This window comes from Leptonychotes weddellii, chromosome 14, assembly GCF_054177405.1.
Source record: "Leptonychotes weddellii isolate Sample4059 chromosome 14, ASM5417740v2, whole genome shotgun sequence".
Taxonomy (NCBI): domain Eukaryota; kingdom Metazoa; phylum Chordata; class Mammalia; order Carnivora; family Phocidae; genus Leptonychotes; species Leptonychotes weddellii.
In genome coordinates, this window is record NC_138382.1 from 75,450,568 (window position 1) to 75,467,017 (window position 16,450).

The 16,450-nt window shown below is 56.2% G+C and overlaps 1 protein-coding gene across 2 annotated transcripts in view; it reads left to right on the forward strand.

Moving 5' to 3' along the window:
- ASS1 (argininosuccinate synthase 1) overlaps positions 1-15,421 on the forward strand; it is a 50,621-nt gene extending 35,200 nt beyond the window's left edge. The window contains exons 13-16 of one of the 2 annotated variants that reach the window (XR_014140199.1): positions 4,913-5,044; positions 9,695-9,851; positions 12,735-12,897; positions 13,608-13,673. Coding sequence is in view for 1 of the 2 variants with exons in the window: in XM_081803764.1 (XP_081659890.1) it covers positions 4,913-5,044; positions 9,695-9,851; positions 13,608-13,673; positions 15,139-15,184 (401 nt within the window). In the remaining variant the exon portion in view is untranslated. Of the gene's footprint in view, positions 1-4,912; positions 5,045-9,694; positions 9,852-12,734; positions 12,898-13,607; positions 13,674-15,138 lie in introns of those variants that run through there. The other variant, XM_081803764.1, reaches the window with a different exon arrangement.
- Positions 15,422-16,450: the final 1,029 nt, after the last annotated feature.

A 16,450-nucleotide genomic window follows, 5' to 3' on the forward strand; every position in this document is an offset into this window, starting at 1 on the left:
TCTCTAGCCAGCTTGGCTCTCTCCTTAGCTCTCAGCCCTGTCCCTGCCGGTCTCACCTCTGCCTGCCGCTGCCTCTTCCCTCGGCGGACTCCCTCCCCCTCCTCCTCATTGCCTGCTTCTCCTCTTCCCTCCCTGTCCCTCTCTCCTCCACCCTTCCCATCTGTCTCCCACTCTCCCGTCCTATCTCACTTCCTCCTGACTCCTCCACTTTCTGGCTAAGAAGAAGCAAGGGCTGCCCGCCCATTTACCCACCTGCCTGCCCACCTGTCCAGGCCTCCCAGAGGCTCTGCTCAGATGGAATGTTCCAGATGGAGAGTAGAGGGAGAGCTATGAAACAAAGATGTCTGTACCCCCAGAGGCCCACCCTGATCCCAGGGCTGGGCCTGCAGGGCACCAGGAACATAGAGGATGGCTAGAGACCCACCATGACTTGCCTCCCCATCACCATGGCAACCGCCTCCATCCTTGGCCCTAGTACCCAAGAGGGGAGGCCTTGGGCTCCAGCCAACCTCCCTTCTCCGGGCCTTTCCAGATATCTCCCTCTGGATACTGCTTTCCCAAAGGACCAGAGCCTCTGGTCCAGCGGCCCTAACGCCCACCCCACCCCGACCCAGATCCCAGCAGATTGGCGGATCCCACTCCGTTCTGCCAAATCATACCATCCGGTTAACCCGGCAGCCTCAGGAACAGAGGAGACGGATTTAAGCTGCAGCAATGTTTTGGTCCCCACCTCTTCCTCCTTGGTCCACTCACCCCCCCACCCCCCAACTCCTTGCCCTTTTCCCCATCCCCCCCTTGGCAGTAATTATGGTGTGATTGAAGCTGCTCTGCAGAGAACCACTGACACCTCTGTCTTTTTCCTGTAAACACGGGGAGATGAAAATAGACACTTGGAGCCGCTGTGCATGTCACTATGAAGATGTCTGTTGTCTCTTCCACCGCGACAGCGAGACTCACCTGTCATCTCCTCCTCCTTTTTGCACGGTGGTTTGTATGCCGACTGTCAAAAGCCCCAAATCCATAGTCTTTTAGCATCAGGTTTCTGTCACTGTTTTTTTTTTTAAGTCTTTTTTTTTTTTCCCAGAAGGAATACACAGAAATCATCTGTACCCCCTACCCCTGCGGGGAGGAGAGGGGGGAACTTTCAAATGCTCACACGCATGCACACACACACACACATGACAGCAGCGACCTGAAAACAGCTTTTTGATCAGTCACAATTAACTTGAACACCTAAGAAAAGGAGCAGGAACATTAATTGTGCAGTGTGTTTGAGGGCTGTGGCTTTTCTTCTAGCCCTCGGCGCCTCCTGTGGCCGTCTGGGAGGGTTGGCGGCCATGAGGCTGGTTCTGAGTGCTCAGGGGCGGGCAGCTCTGCCCACCAGACGCTCCCTGCTCCTTTCCTGGGGATGTCCTAGCGTGGGCCAGCAGCGGGTGGCCCTTGGGCAGGTCGTGGCTCTTGCTGGCTGGAAGTATAGGGTCCTCCTGGCACTCTGCACACAACCATTGTTGTTCCTTCTCTGGGCTGCTGGGAATTGATGCTGTGGAGCTGGCCCCGATCTTCTAAAGAGACAAAGCCATCAGCATGCCCACCACATGGGGGTGACAGTGTGTCCAGGTACTTACCATCCAGGCAGGTCTCCGTGGAAGTGAGAATGAAGAGCACTTTGCCTGGGGCTCAGAAGGTGACTGAGGTAGGCCAAGGTCACACAGCAAAGCTGAGCTGGGAACTCTGTGAAGGTGTCTGTTCCGTGAGACTTCTGGTCCCCAGCCTCAGCCCTGCAAATACAGCTTGGACCGTGCCCCGTGCCTGGCCCAGCCGAAGACAGAAAAGCAAGGGGTCAGATTCCCTGGGACCTGAAAGCAGGAGGGCTCCACTCTCGGAGACTGTCTGTGCCAATATACGGAGAGCCTTGGAAAGCTTCGGGGTTTTTCCGAAATGTAGCAAAACTAATCATTAGAAGGCCTGTCTCCAATTTGCTAAATAGCAAGCTCTTAGTATGTGCCAGGGTGAAAGACCAGTAAGTTTCTGTCCGTGTGTCTTGCTTTAGGTAGCTCTGGGGAATTCCTGCACTCCCGGTGATGAAGTTTCTAGGAGAGTTGAAACTGGCCCTCTAACATGATGGTCACGTCTGCCGTGCTGGAGGCAGACATTTCTAAATGTTCTGCAAACGTCTTTGTAAACAGATGGCTGAACCACTGGGCCTTCCTCCGTGGCCTGGGGCCATCAGGAGCCACTTGTTTGTGGCCCCTTACTGCCCCCCCAGGAGGAGCCCTGACTTCTGTGCTGAGTTTTTGCAGGTTTTCCATGACTCCCTGTTTTCATGCTCTTGGCTTTTCTCAGCCATCCATCCATCTCCGCCTCCAACAGCCTTTCTGGTTTGGGGCTCCCAGCCGCTCGGTAGAAACGGATGGTCGAGCCTGTTTGAACTGTTTGCAAGAGAGACAAGGAGGCCGAGCGGGGCCTGAACATCACCCTGGGACTCCAGGGCTCCAGGGCTTGGGGCTGGTGCATGAACTTGGGACATTGGTGTTTTTCCTGCTGGGGAGGCCATTTGCTCCCAGAAGGTCACAACTGGATCAGGACGGCAGAATTGCCCAAGAGCCACACTAGTGAAATGGGACAGGCTCTTTCGTGGCACGTTGTAATTATATCAGCATCTGGTCTCCAGGTGGGGCTTTGACAAGTATGTCCCCCCCCCACACCCCCGAGACCAGGATATCAGGGGGCTGTAATAAGAGACTCACCTCCCAGAGAGGCTCTTTTTTGCTTGGGAACACCTCAGAGCCAGGGTGAGAGCCCAGGCTTTTCTTCCTCGGCCACAGCCACGGCTCCCCAGATTTGCATTCCTTTCCATGCCCTGGTAAGCACAGGATCGCTTTGCCAAAGGACCTGAGGAGCAATCTGGAGCAGAGAAGGGAGATCCAGATGCTGCTCCCATTGACCTTGGGCAAGTCACTTCCTTCCCGGGGCTTCAGTCTGCCCATCTGTAAAAATAATGTTGGGCCACACTGGCATTTTAAGGACTTCTTGGTGGAGCCTGGGGTCTGCAGAGGGGCCTCTGCTCCCCCCAGTGGGGTCTGGGCTCTCTCTTCTGTATGCTGGGCTTTTGCCAAAGACTGAATAATGGGTTTGCAGCTCAAAATTAGAAGAACCGGGCACCAGTGGTCTGAAAGGTCCTCTCCTGGCAGCTGACATTTTTCCGATTCCCAGAGTGAAAGATCGAAGACTAGAAGGTTCTTTAGAGGGGGACGTTTATGACTAGTGACGGCACCCTCAGCCACACCCATGGTGCCTTTGGGCTCCAAGTTCGAAAACAATCTCCTTTCTGATTTTGGGGGGTCGGGGGGAGGCGGGTGGTTAAAAACATTTTTTAAGTTGTGGAGAAACCTACATGACATTTACCGTTTTAACCATTTTGAAGCCGAGAAGCCGACAGCTGAGGAGCAGTAAAGAACGTTCACACTGTTGTGCAGCCGTCATCCCCATCCACCTCCGGAATTCTGTCTTCCCAAACTGAGAGGCCCCCCTGTAGCCCGCCCCCCAAACAACAACCTCCCTCTGCCCCCTCCTCCCCGCGCCCCGCACCCACCATCCCGCGTCCGCTCTCTGTTCTCTAGGTACATCCTCGCTGTAGCAGGTGTCGAGAATCCCTCCCTCTTCAAGGCCGAATAATATTACACCGTGTGTATATGCCACATTTTGTTTATCCCTTCAGCCGGCGACGGGCATTGTGGTGGCCTCCGCCTTTCGGCTGTTGTGAATAGTGCTGCCAAGAACGCGGGCGCACAGATCCTTTCTGATTTTTAAAGCAGCCAGTGTGGAAGGACGGTGGTAAATGTTCGGGATCCCTTTAAATGTGCCCCCTCAACGCTGTAACGTTACGTGGTGGGAAGAAAGGAAGCTTTCAGAGTCGCGTTGGTGGGAGGGGGTCCGTTCTTGCTGCTTCCCCAGGGCAGGTGTGCCTGTGGTCAGTTCAGCGTGCTCCCTGGACATGCCGCGTGCGCTTGGGCAGTCCTGCCTCCTGGGGCCTCCTGTCCTCAAATCCAGTGTGGGACTCCTAATCAGACCTCCCTCCCAGCCAGGACCATGCTCAGCTCAGGGGCAGTCCCCCCGGTGTCACTTTGGAGACCCTCGGCTCCAAGCAGGTTGTTTAGGAGGTGGAGACACGGGGCCTGAGGTCATCGGGAGGGGGCTCGGGCAAGGCCACCTTCCCACGACCTTCTGGGTTTGGGCCCCATCGCCAGCTGACCCACGGGGCAGCAGATAGCACCAGTCAGGGACTCTGTGCCTCGATCCAGGTCCCAGCTCCACACTGGGCACGTTCTGTCTGCTCCCGGGCTCGGTTTCCCCACCTGCACGTGGGGTCGGTGCGGGAGACCGCCATGCCCTCCGCCGCCCCAGAGATCAGGCCGTATGTGCAGAGACGTGGCCGGCGAGGGAGCCTCAGGCTGAAGGTGGCATGCGCGTGTGCACACGTGTGTGCAAGTGTGTGCACAGCTGTCCCCTCCCCTGGCTCCCCAGTGGAAGGGAGGAAGGGATATTTGGGGCCCTGGGCTCCACCGTAGTTGGTTTAATTACAGGTTTTCAACCGTGGGCCGGTGGGCACGCGTTGGGAAGGAGGGGGGAGCCGCTCCGAAACCCTGTCATTTTCCAACGTCTGAGGGCCTCTTCAAAGGGGGGCATCCAGACATTTTCTCCACAAGCCGCAGAGTGGACTGTCGTGGCCCCAGCATGAGCATAATGACAGGCGCATTTTGCAACAAGCTGGGAGTGAATGGGTCCGACCGGCTTGTCTCCTGTCAGACGAGTCATTATTATTATTTTTTTTTTTTTGTCATTTGCTGACAGTTTGGGTTTCATGCGTTTCTCTCTTTTTTCTCCTTTTCCCCCTGCCTGGAAAAATGGCTAGGTATCTACGAGACCCCAGCAGGGACGATCCTTTACCACGCTCATTTAGACATCGAGGCCTTCACCATGGATCGCGAAGTGCGCAAAATCAAACAGGGCCTGGGCCTGAAATTTGCCGAGCTGGTGTACACGGGTGCGTAGACCCCCCTCCCGAAGCGAACAGCGCCCTCCTCCAGTCCTGCCCCACCCACCACCATCCTCAGGAGGGCCTGAAAGAGTCAGGGTGACGGGGGTTGAGCGAGGGCAGGGGACAAAGCGAGGGGGTGGGGGGTGCCGACACCTGCCTTGTTCATGGGGTGTTGAGGGACCCCCCCCAAGATGGCCAGCTGCCTCCGCACCTGGGATTTGCACAACTTCGGTAGTGTCATCCCTAGGGTGGCCGGCTTCTACCCAGCACGTGCCAGGTGGGGACACGAGCCATCCTGGGGGCTCCTCCCAGCGTCCCAAGGAGAGGTGCAGCCAGCTCCTCTTACAGATGAGGAAACAGAGTCTCAGGGCAAAAGGACCTTGTACAAAGTTACACAACCGGAAGTGGCCTAGCTGGGTTTGACCCCAGGCTGGGCTGTGACCAGGCAGAACCTGGAGCTGCCACAAGCAAGGGAAAGTCTGCCTTGACCAAGAACTTGGCCCCAGGCCTGGGCATTGCCCGAGCCAGAGGGAGCCCGTGCACGGGATGACATTAGCACATGGTATGGGGGGCGGGCGGGGGACCACGTTCCAGGTGAGACTCGGTGCCTTATCTGTCACAGAGCTGGAATCCAGGCCTCCTGACTGCAATCCCATCCCTCACACCGTGTAACAGGGGTCCCCAGATCCAGCCCATGGCCCGATTCTGTTCAGCCCATGAGTGAAGCCTAGTTTTTTACACATTTTTGAAATGGTTGGGGAGAAAAAAACTGTTTATTAATACTATTTCACGTCCCCTGAGAATTCTAGGAAATTCAAATTCCAGTGCCCATAAATGGCATTTGGGCACGGCCACGTGCACTGGCTTACATGTTGTCTGTGGTCACTTCCGAGTGCCAGGGCAGGGTTGAGTCATCTGTGAGAGAGAGCACGTGACCTGCAGAGCCTAAAATATTTACTAACTGGCCCTTTCCTGAAAATGTTTGCTGACCCTGCTCTATAACGTGAGAAGGTACATCAAACGGTCCCTCTGAGCTGTGGTTGGGGACAGGCTGCCGCCCTAGGCGGGGTTGACAACTGCGGGGGCCTGGACATCAGGGGGACCCGGCAAAGTGCATATTAATAATCCGTACCTGGGATAAGCCTCCACTGCCCTCGCCTCATCCCCTCCTCCTCCCCTCAGAGGTTTTATTCCCTTTGAAAGCTCCAAATCACTGTAACTCATCTCGGGATTTCAAGGGCACTCGGTGGTTATTGGCTGGGTGATTTCTCCCTCCCATTGTATCTGGCAGCTTTGAAGCTGGGATCCCCCCCCCCCGCCCCCAGGTACAGACAGGTGTTTAAATACCATTGTCTCCTGCAGGCTCTCTTGCTCAGCGGGGTTTCAGCAGAAAGGTGGATTCTGGTTACAGAGTAGGAGAGTCATTAAGCCTGGCAGACCCATAGGGGAGAGCACCTGGCCTGGGCTGCTAGCTCAGAGGCTCCTCTAGGGAGGCCGAGTTGGGGCAGGCCGCCAGCTGCCCTCCCCTCCCACGATAGAGGGGCCTCCACCTCTCTTGCTGCAGGAGCCTGAGCTGGGCAGTCGAGGGTATTACCTAATCTTAGCTGCACCAAGGTGAAGAAACTGAGCCCCAGGCAGGCCAGGACACAGAACAAGCTTTCTCGGCTGATGAGTGGGGTCTTTGAGCCCAGGACAGGCCGCTTCAGAGGCCAAGTGCTCGGCCACTCCAGCGGATCCAGGGTGGGCGGGAAGGTGGGCTGGGGCCCTTAGGAAAGGGAGATCAAGGGGTCCCTCGGTGTCTGGGGCACAGCTTGGCCCGCAGGCTCAGGGCCTCTACCCCTGACTGCTGGGGTGGAATCCTTATTCTGTTAACTCACCGAGCCCTTCAAATCCCCAAATGAAGTACAGTAATTAGGAGGTTTCAAAGGATTATTGACACTCGCCTTCCCGGGTGCCCCTGATGTCATCAGGCCCCTGTAGATGTCACCTTGGCCTCGGGCAGCAACTCGGAGGGGCTCTTTGATGTGATTTCTCATGTTAGGGAGACATGAACATTACAGAGCGGTTTAAGCAAGTTACTGAACCTCCCTGTGCCTCGGTTTCCTCATCTGAAGGGTGGGGATCATAAATGTACGTGTCACATAATGACGACTAATTACATAAACACTTGTAAAGCATCTAGAGCACAGAGGAATGTGATTTCAGCGTGGATCGATAAACTACAAATGCCTGGCGTGGTTTCCGAAGATAGAGTCAGGGACCTGGGGCCTTGCCTCCGGCTGGGTTTATGACCTTGAGTAGGTCTGTTTACCCTGAGCCTCAGTTTCCCCTCCTGTAAAATAAAGGGCACCAGGCCAGGTCTCTTCCTGCCACACTGCTGTGATACAGGGCTTCCTCAGAAACACAGATAGGGAGACTGAGGCACAAGGAAGCCCTTCTACCTCAGCCCCACTGCTAGATGCCCTGTCCATCATCCTCTCCTCACCCCATCCCCAAGTTTCCCTGTGGGACCCAGCCCACAAGGGCATCCTGGCAGGACCCCAGCTTCGGGACCCCTCCCTCTCCTTTAGGGCACAGAGCTCACCTCCTCTCCCTCGCCTGTTTCTTCAGCAGGAGAACGGGTAAGATGCCCAGCTCATACAGGGGGCTGTTGTCCCGATTAGCATAGTGCATGGCCCAGCCCCAGACCTGAGATACCCATGCAGCACGCCAGGCTCACTGTCCCTCGCCCCAGGCTGGGTCTGCTGGGAAAAGAAATCTGAGTGCAAGATCCCCATGCGGGGGAGGTAGGAGATCCTGAGATAAAGCGCAGGCCAGGTGCTCCCACGTGGGTTTCTGCCCCCGCCCCAATCTCTGGCTCCATCTCCTCCCTGTCTTCCAGCCTGAGAGCTTAATGGTCTAATTATCCTGACTTAGCAAGAGGGCCAAGCCACTGAGGCATGGCCGGTGGGGGGTTGGGAGGGGGGCATCAGTGTCCCCTCCCGTGGGGGTCAGGAACACTTTTCAGGATCTCACTGTGGCTGGGGATACCTCTCTGGGTGCCTGTCTCCCTGTGTACAGGGAGGGCTGGTGGAGGCCATATTCAGATCTCGAATTTAAAATGCTTAGTGCTCGGCCTGCATCCCATCAGGGAATCCATACACCCCCCTGGAGAGTGGTAATATCTCATTGTGCAAGTGAGGAACTCAGGTACAAAGCGGGTACGTTGCCTGTCAGTGTGGAGCAGGATGCAAACCCAAATGACAGGTGGCCGGAGGGTGGCCCAGTCTTTTCTCTCCCTGCCCGGCCCTCCCTGACCTCTGCAAGCCACTGGACCCTATCCCAGAGAAGGCCTGCTCCCCTTTCCCACGGAGAGCCTCAGCAGGTGCCCCTGGAGGCCCAGCCTCCAACAAAAGCCACAGACCCGGGGCTGACCTGGCCCTTTATCAGGGCAGGAGATCGCGCACCATCTGGCCCCACAGCTGCCCAGGTGGGCTCACCTTCCCGGCTCCGTTTCAGGGAAACCCTACCCCTTGAGCTGTCCCTCCCCCAACCCTGGCCACAGCCCGCCTGCCCTCCACAGAGACTAGAGAGGAGATGGCTGTCTGCACGTCTGAGCCTGTTGGTGCCGAGGTACTAGCCCCGGGGCAGCCTGGGAACTGAGCACACAGCCTTCCCTGGCCTGAGGCCTCTGGGGGACAGAGTGGGGTTGAAGAGGGGTGGGTAGCACATTTCCCAGGCACCTTGTATACTGATGGATGTTCCATCCACAGACAGGAAAACTCCCAGATTATCATATGAGGCAGAGCTGTCCTACCGTAGGTCCGGCCCCAGGCCCCTCACTGCAGCCTGTGTGTGATCTTGGAGAAACTTCAACTTCCCCGAGCCTTACTTGCTCACTCAGAAAAGAGAGAGGTGAAGAGAGTTTTTCTCACAGGCTGTTTCTGACGATTCAAAGAGCTTAGCCTGTGCTTCATACATACAAGTATTTGCATAGGAAAATATTAGCAGCATGTAGACAGTTTACTGATGCCTGAGATGGGGGGGGGGACGGGGGCCTCTTCCGGGCTCCTGGCCGGGACGCCAGCATGTGGACACCCGGGGCCTCCACACGCAATAAGCCCACTGGTCCTGGGAGGGGGTACTGTGTCATTCCCACTCAGTAGATGGGGAATCAGAGGCACAGAGTGGTGAAGGCCACAAGCACATGGTCTTTCTGACTCCGAGCCACTACCCAGCTGCCCCTGCTGGGTGCTCCTGTCGCTCAGCCCAGGCTCACACTTGTCTGAGTCTTACCTGAGGTCTCCTGCCCCACAGCTGTCTGCCATCCTCAGGAGACTGAGCTCCCTGTGGGCAAGGGACAGCGTTCCTTCCCGGCAGTGTTCCCAGGGCCTGGCCCATTGCGCTGAATATCTGGCATGAGGCAGAGGGTTAGCTCCCCTCCTCCTGATCCTTGGGAGGTGACTGTTTGCTAGGGCAGGGAGGGCCCCTCCCTACCCACAAGAGACCTGCAAGATCACAGGACAGGGACGCGGGCTCCTTGAGGCAGCTGATGCAAGACCCTCCCCCCAAGGTCCGCCATGATGGACTGCGGCTCGGGGTGCCCTCCCTATACTCCCAATCCTAGGCCCCAGCACAGTGGGCCTCCCTAGCGCCCTCACTGTTTCCTTCCTACAGGTTTCTGGCACAGCCCAGAGTGTGAATTTGTCCGCCACTGCATCGCCAAGTCCCAGGAGCGTGTGGAAGGGAAAGTACAGGTGTCTGTCTTTAAGGGCCAGGTGTACATCCTCGGCCGGGAGTCCCCGCTGTCCCTCTACAACGAGGAGCTGGTGAGGTAGGTGCCCCCACACTGGCCCCCCCGGCCGGGGAGCAGACCTTCATGGCCACTGTCCCTTCTGACCAGCTTTCTCAACAAAGATGCGCCTAAGCATGTATGGGGCAGGGGGGAGGAGACAGTCGTGAAGAGAACCGACGCTACCTCTACCCCTGTGGACCTTCCAAAGGCACCAATCAAATGATCACCTGAACGTAGACTTAGGCAAGTGTCGGGCTGTGAGGAGGTGCAGGATAGTCTGGCTGGGTATAGTAATGAGTATGGAGAAACTTCCCTGAGGAAGTCACCTTTGAGCTGGCCTCCAAAGGACAGGAGCTAACCAGGTGGAGAGGGAGCAGCGAAGTTTCCAGGGACACGGTCACGGGCAGAGGTTCTGGGCCTTGGAAGAGTCCAGAACATTCCAGGCACTACAAGAACACTGGGAGCCAGGGGCCAGAGCGTGAGGGTCCCGGAGCCAGATCTTAAAGGGAAGGAGCCATCAGACCTTTTTCTTTCGGGGGTCCTTCTGGCTGCTCTGGAGAATAGATTTGGGTGAGGTGGGATTGAGAGGAACAGAAGGATTTGACAAATGGTTAAGACATTAAGAATGGAAAGGGCTTGGATGTGGAGGGAGATGAAGAGGTATAGAATTGCCTGGCATGAGCAGCTGGGCACACGTGGGTGGCAATTCTTGAATTGAGGGGATTCTTGAAGGAAGATCCTACATCTGGGCTCAGACACCTTGAGGGTGAGCCATCTTGGAGACAGACCAGGAGAGTGTCCGGTCAGCCCTTGGACACAAGAGACTAGAATTGAGGAGGAAGTTGGTGGAAGACAAGGCAGAGTGGCAGACATCTCGAGGTTTTCCGAGGCCAGGAGGAAACTGGCCAGGGAGGGGAGGGTCAGAGTGAGCCGGGGCGGGAGACAGGGAGGGGTGTTGAGGCCACGCCGAGGGTGCTGCCGCGGCCCCGGGACAGGCCGCTGCGCCCTGGCGGGCTGGGTCAGAGGCAGCCTTGACTCTTGAGCTGCACCTAAACTTGTGCATGAGACTGTGGCCTCCATGGAGGATCAAGGCATCCCCTTTGGAGGTCACTTGGCCACACAAGAGGTGGGGACCGACAGCCCCACCTGACTCAAGTCCCAGGCCCAGCTTAGCCCCGGCGGAGGCCTGTTGGGAATTAGCGTGCGAGTTTTGTTTGGCGGTCAATATTATTTCCCTCTTTCCCGTCTCCTCGCCGCGTTGAGCTTCTCCCCCCTTCCATCTTTCTAAACACTTTATAAGCCATAAATATAACCGAATCAGTTTAGATCAGTCGGGGTAAATGTCAAATTATCTTCTCTCTTTCTCTCTCTCTGGCTCTTTCTTCCCTCCCCCTCCGAATCAGCAGCCTCTAATAATCTGCCCAACCCTTCATTAAACCTTACAGCCTCACTCAGGGAGATTAAATGAAGAAAGTAAAAAGGGGAAGGAAAAAAAGAGAGAAAAGCAGGCGCATTTATTCTCACTGTGTCTCCGACCATTTCCCCTTTCTTTTTGATTTCTACATCGCTGACTTGAAAGCCCTTGAGTGACAGCCTCACAGGGACCAGCGAGGAAGCCGTGAGCGGTAGCAGAACTGGAAATGCCGTGGCACAGTAGGTAGAAAGTAATGTAATTATAGAGCAGGTCAGAGCCACTCGAATGAACAAAAATAAAAGCACAGAGGTTTTCTGTAGACCGTCAGGGGAGGTACAAAAAAAAAAAATCATTGTAAACTCTTTTTCCACCCACCCCCCCCACCACCACCCCAAACCACAATTTTAAAAAGAGGTTTTTCAGCTCCCGAGAAACACCTCTGGGAACTCTTCTGCAGCCTCGAGCGCGGGACAAGTGTGTCCCCGGACGTGGGCCTCTCTTTACCGGGGCTGCTGCGGCGTCCTGGGAGGGGAGCAGGAAAGTTTGTTTTGACACGTGCGAAGTGGTGATGAAAAGGCAGACGCACGTGGAGGGGAGCTGGAAGGGGCTCTGAACCCTGGCTTCTCCCTGAGCGGAGCACAGGGGTCCTTCCAAAGGGGACGGGTGATTCAGACAGTGGCAGTGTGTTCCAGGATTTGATTTGTGTGGGGCGGGGTAAGCTTTCTCATCCAGAACAAGGTCTGTAAAAGGGAGCTGCAGAGCCTGATGCTTTAGTTTGGTCCAGCTTGTTCTCTGCCCAGTGAGGGGTGCCAAGAGGCAGCCTTTCTGAGGTCCGACATCTTCCCCCTTACAGGGGACTTGCTGGTCTGCTCCTGGTGGCTTGCGCCACCTGAGACCTAGAGGGGCCAGCAGAGGTGGGGAGGAGGAAAGAAGGGGTGGGAGTGTGGGAGTTCATGTGCAGCTTCCTGGGCCCATGAAGGTCAGGGCCGGGGCATGGTGGGGGTAGGGCAACAGAGCCCACGGTCCTGAACAAGTTGCAGGACAGCTGAGCGCAGACACCCTACTTGTTGTCAAAAGTCCACAATCCACAAAGAGCCAGCCAGAGGCACAGCCTTAGGGTCTCAGGGGGGGGAAGAAAAATAGCAGATTCCCTTCTGCCCTCCTCCTCCCCAATCTCACCTCTCCGGAGAAGGCTCCTGAGGGGACAGGCCGCCTCCTTGTCATCGAGAACCTTGAGACTGCTTTGTCCTGAGGCTGGAGTTCTGGAGACAGGAGGACAAGGGGCTGATTCAGAGTAGGACGCGTGAGAAACAGAGAAGGGACCCCCTCCCCGCCAGAGGCTTGGAGGGTGGCCGTGCGGAGCCAGATCTGAGACCACAATGCCCTGAACTTGTCCTCAAAGAGCTTATCCCAGCTGTGATTAAGGCAGATGGGTGATTGATTGCTGACGTCTGCTGCCCCACCCACATACCGTGGGCCCTGTTCCCTTCTTGCTCCTATTTCCCCAGCACCTGCAGACCATACGTGCCTAATAAATGCCTGAATAAATGAATGAGTGAATGAATGACACAAGTCATGGTGTGGCAGCCGCATCAGTTCCCGTGGAGTCAGTGATAACACTGAGAGGCCCATTTGACAAGTGAAAGCCTGAAGCTCACCGAGTGGAAATGGGTACCCTAAGCTCTGCGGCGGGGCGGGGTGGCAGAGCTCGGCTGTAGCCCCGGCTGGGAGGACTGTGGTTGGGAAGGGTTCCTCGAAGAATAGCTAAGTGAAAACAGCCCAGAAGATGAAGGCTGTCGAATTTGGAAGATGGCAGCTGTGGATGGGGGAAACGTTTATAACAGTGGCGGCTGAGCAGGCCCTTCTCGGGGCCAGCCGGCGTGGGGCAGGTGCCAGGTTTGTGGATGGATCTCAGTGCCGGGGGCGCTGTCACGAGTCCGAGGCTGTCCCGGGTGCACCCCGTGGCCTCCCGGGCCTTCGGGCCACTGGATGCCATCAGCTGTTGCTGGAGATTTCTCTCAGAGCCCCCCCCACCCCCCCCCAACCCCAGCCCTGAGGGCAGAGCTGGCTCACGGATGTGTCCTCGGCTTACAAACGCAGTTCTCTGGTTCGTCGGAGGACTTCGCCGGCTGGCACTGGCCGAGCCGGGACCCTACCTGTCCCATTCCCGTAGCAGGGCTGAGACTCCTGCTATCTGGCCCTGGACACGGTGCCTGGCCCATAGTAGGGCTCCTGAATTGGACAGAAACGCAATGAGAAGCCAAAGTGTGGGCCAACCCGGCTACCTGCGAGCCTGAGCTGTCATCCCTAGCCCCAGAGAGCCCCGACGTCGGAAGTGAGGCCTGGGGGCGTGCTGATAGCCTTTCACTCTCTCTTTGCAGCATGAACGTGCAGGGTGATTATGAGCCAGTCGATGCCACTGGGTTCATCAATATCAACTCCCTCAGGTGAGCAGCTCTGGGCCCTGATGGGTCTTCGGACCCCCCAGGTGTGGGCAGCAGGCTCTGATGGGACCTCAGCTGCTCCGACCACTGGCCTGTCCTAGAGAAGCCCCATCTTCCCGTCCCTCTGCCCACAACATCTTCAGTGCCTGCTTTGGGCCCAGCCTGCTCCTATTCTCAAAGGGGCAGAAGGCATAGCCGGAAGCCACACAGGGCCCTGGGTGCTTGGGTCCCCTGTTTCTGGGTCCTACCCTTTGCCTCACTCACTCCCACCCTCTCCAGCTGCAAGAAGGACTCCACTAGGAGTCCCTTTCCTGGGCAGGTTAGAAAGGCAAATGGCCCAGAGGTAGAAGGGAACCTCAGAAAGTCACCGGGCCAGAAGGCACCTGGTGCCTACCTGTCACCAGACCTGAGCTGCAGGTCTGGCTGGAAACCATCCTAGCCACGTGGATGCCCATGGCCTAGTGGGATAGCATGCATCAACTGAAGCCACTCAGACTTGGGTTCAGATCCTGGCTCTGCAGGATGGTCCTCCGATCCCTTCTGGATCCCTGGGAACACAAATGGGGATATTGACCATAGCCACCTCACAGGTGTGGCATAAGTTTGCATGAGTCCCAGGAAATCAAGCACTCAGCCCAGACCCTGGCCTGCAGGAAGAGCTCACGGGCTCAGCCCGGGTGTAGCCCGGGGAGGGGAGGGGCACGCACAAAGGCAAGCAGGGTCATTTATTACCAGCAGCTACCATACACTCTTCCAGGCACTCTCCTGGGTCGTCCCATTGCATTCTTAACACAAATTTGCAACTCCAGGAACAGGCCCAGAGTGGTTAAGTAAGCCATCCACAGTCACACAGCTAGGAAGCTGTGGACCTAAGTCCAGAAGGTGTGTCTGTCCAACTCCCAGTTCTGCGTCACCAGCTTCCTTCTCTCCCGGCTTGGCATTGGGAAGAAGGCACGAGTCTCTCTTGTCTCCCTGACACATGTCCTGGGCACAGAGCCACCATTTTCTCCCAACGCCAGGCTCTTGTCCCTGGAGCCGAGAGACTGGGAGAGACGCTGAATCCGGCTGACCTTCCCGGGGTGCTCTCCACTCCAACAATCATGTCCACATCCCCCCCTCCCGCCTCCTTCGCCCTCTGTATTTTATGACTATAAACCCTTTTAAATGGCTCCAAACACATCGGGTTTTCATAATGGCCTCTTCATTTCTCCCATTGCCAGTTAAATGCTTTGTCTTCAACAATGCCAAGCAATGTTTTCCCCCAAAGATAAATTAATTACATTATCCTGATTGGAGGGCAGGAGGGGCCAGGGCAGGACTGGGAACAGAGGGGGAGAAAAAAGACAACTTCACACACATCTTAACTAACAGCTGCCCCCGCCACCCAGGTTCTGCCTGAATTAATTGAATGGAGTGCATGTTGTTATTGTTAATTTACATTTTTCTTTGTTTTCAATCTGGTTTACAGGCTGAAGGAATATCATCGCCTCCAGAGCAAGGTCACTGCCAAATAGACAGGCTGACAACGAGGAGCTGGGCCTCCTCATTTGCCCATCTCCCAAGTACAGGCGCTAATTGTTGTGATAATTTGTAATTGTGACTTGTTCTCCCAGGCTGGCAGCCTGGTGGGGCTACCAGGCCCGAGCTTTGTTCCCTGCTCCCCTGTAGCCTGCCGAAGCGGTCATCGGAGGGAAGGGTGGAGGCAGCTGCTGTGGGGAGATGTAAAATGACAATTAAAAAAAGATACATGAGTCTTCTGTTTATTTCTGCAGAGAGGGTGTTGGGGGGGACGCGTGCGCGCGCGTTTGTGTGTGTGTGGGTGTGGGTGTGTGTCAGTCATGCTCCTCTTAGTCCAACCTTGGTGTTTTCTGATTTAAGCGCTGCCAAAGTCACCTTTTGCCCAGGAACCTGTTTCTCTGGAAGGATCGGAGGCTCTCTCCCCCAGCGAAAACCAGGGAATCCAGATATGCCCCCCTGGGTCGGCCTGGCATTTTGTCACCGACTGTGGCCCCGTGCCGTGTCACAGGGGAACCAAGGAGAGTTTGGGTGACATGCAGGAGAGCTGTCCTACCACTGCCCACAGAGAATTGGGAATGGCGGCCACGACCGACCACACGAGGCTCCCCCACCACAGCACAGTAGCCTTAAGTACCCTAAATTGTGGAGGAGGAGGGGCCCCCAGTAAGAAGAAAAGCCTGGCAGAGAACAGAAAAGGACAGGCACAAAACTTTAGCGGACACTCTCGGGGGAGGCCACTTGGCCTACAAGGTTCCCGCTACTGCTCCTCCACCAACCCAAAGTGGCCATGTCTGCACAGTGACTCCGCCCCCTCAGTCAGAGTTCATTGGATCATGACTGGACACCTGACCTAAGCTGGACCAATCAGAATCTCACTCCCAGGAACTGGGCGGATACAAATAGCCAGAAGCGAGGACAGGTACACTTGGGCCAGATAGGATGCCCGGTCGTGCAGAAAGCAGAGAGAGAAGAAAGAGGCAGGAGGAAGGGGGAAAGAGTGGGTTTTAGGTTTAGAATCCCAGTGCCCATCCTGGTAGGAACCGTGGTGCTGATGGCGTGTTTTGTGGGTTTTTTTGTTTTTTTAAGGAGACTCCATGCCCATTGCAGAGCCCAATGGCAGGGCCTGAACTCAGGTTCCAAGATCAAGACCTGAACTGAGATCAAGAGTCAGACAACCAACTGAGCCAATCAGGCACCCGGGTGCTGGTAGCATTAACGGTGGCATTTCTCAATCCGGATTCTGTAAGACACCTGGGGTTCTC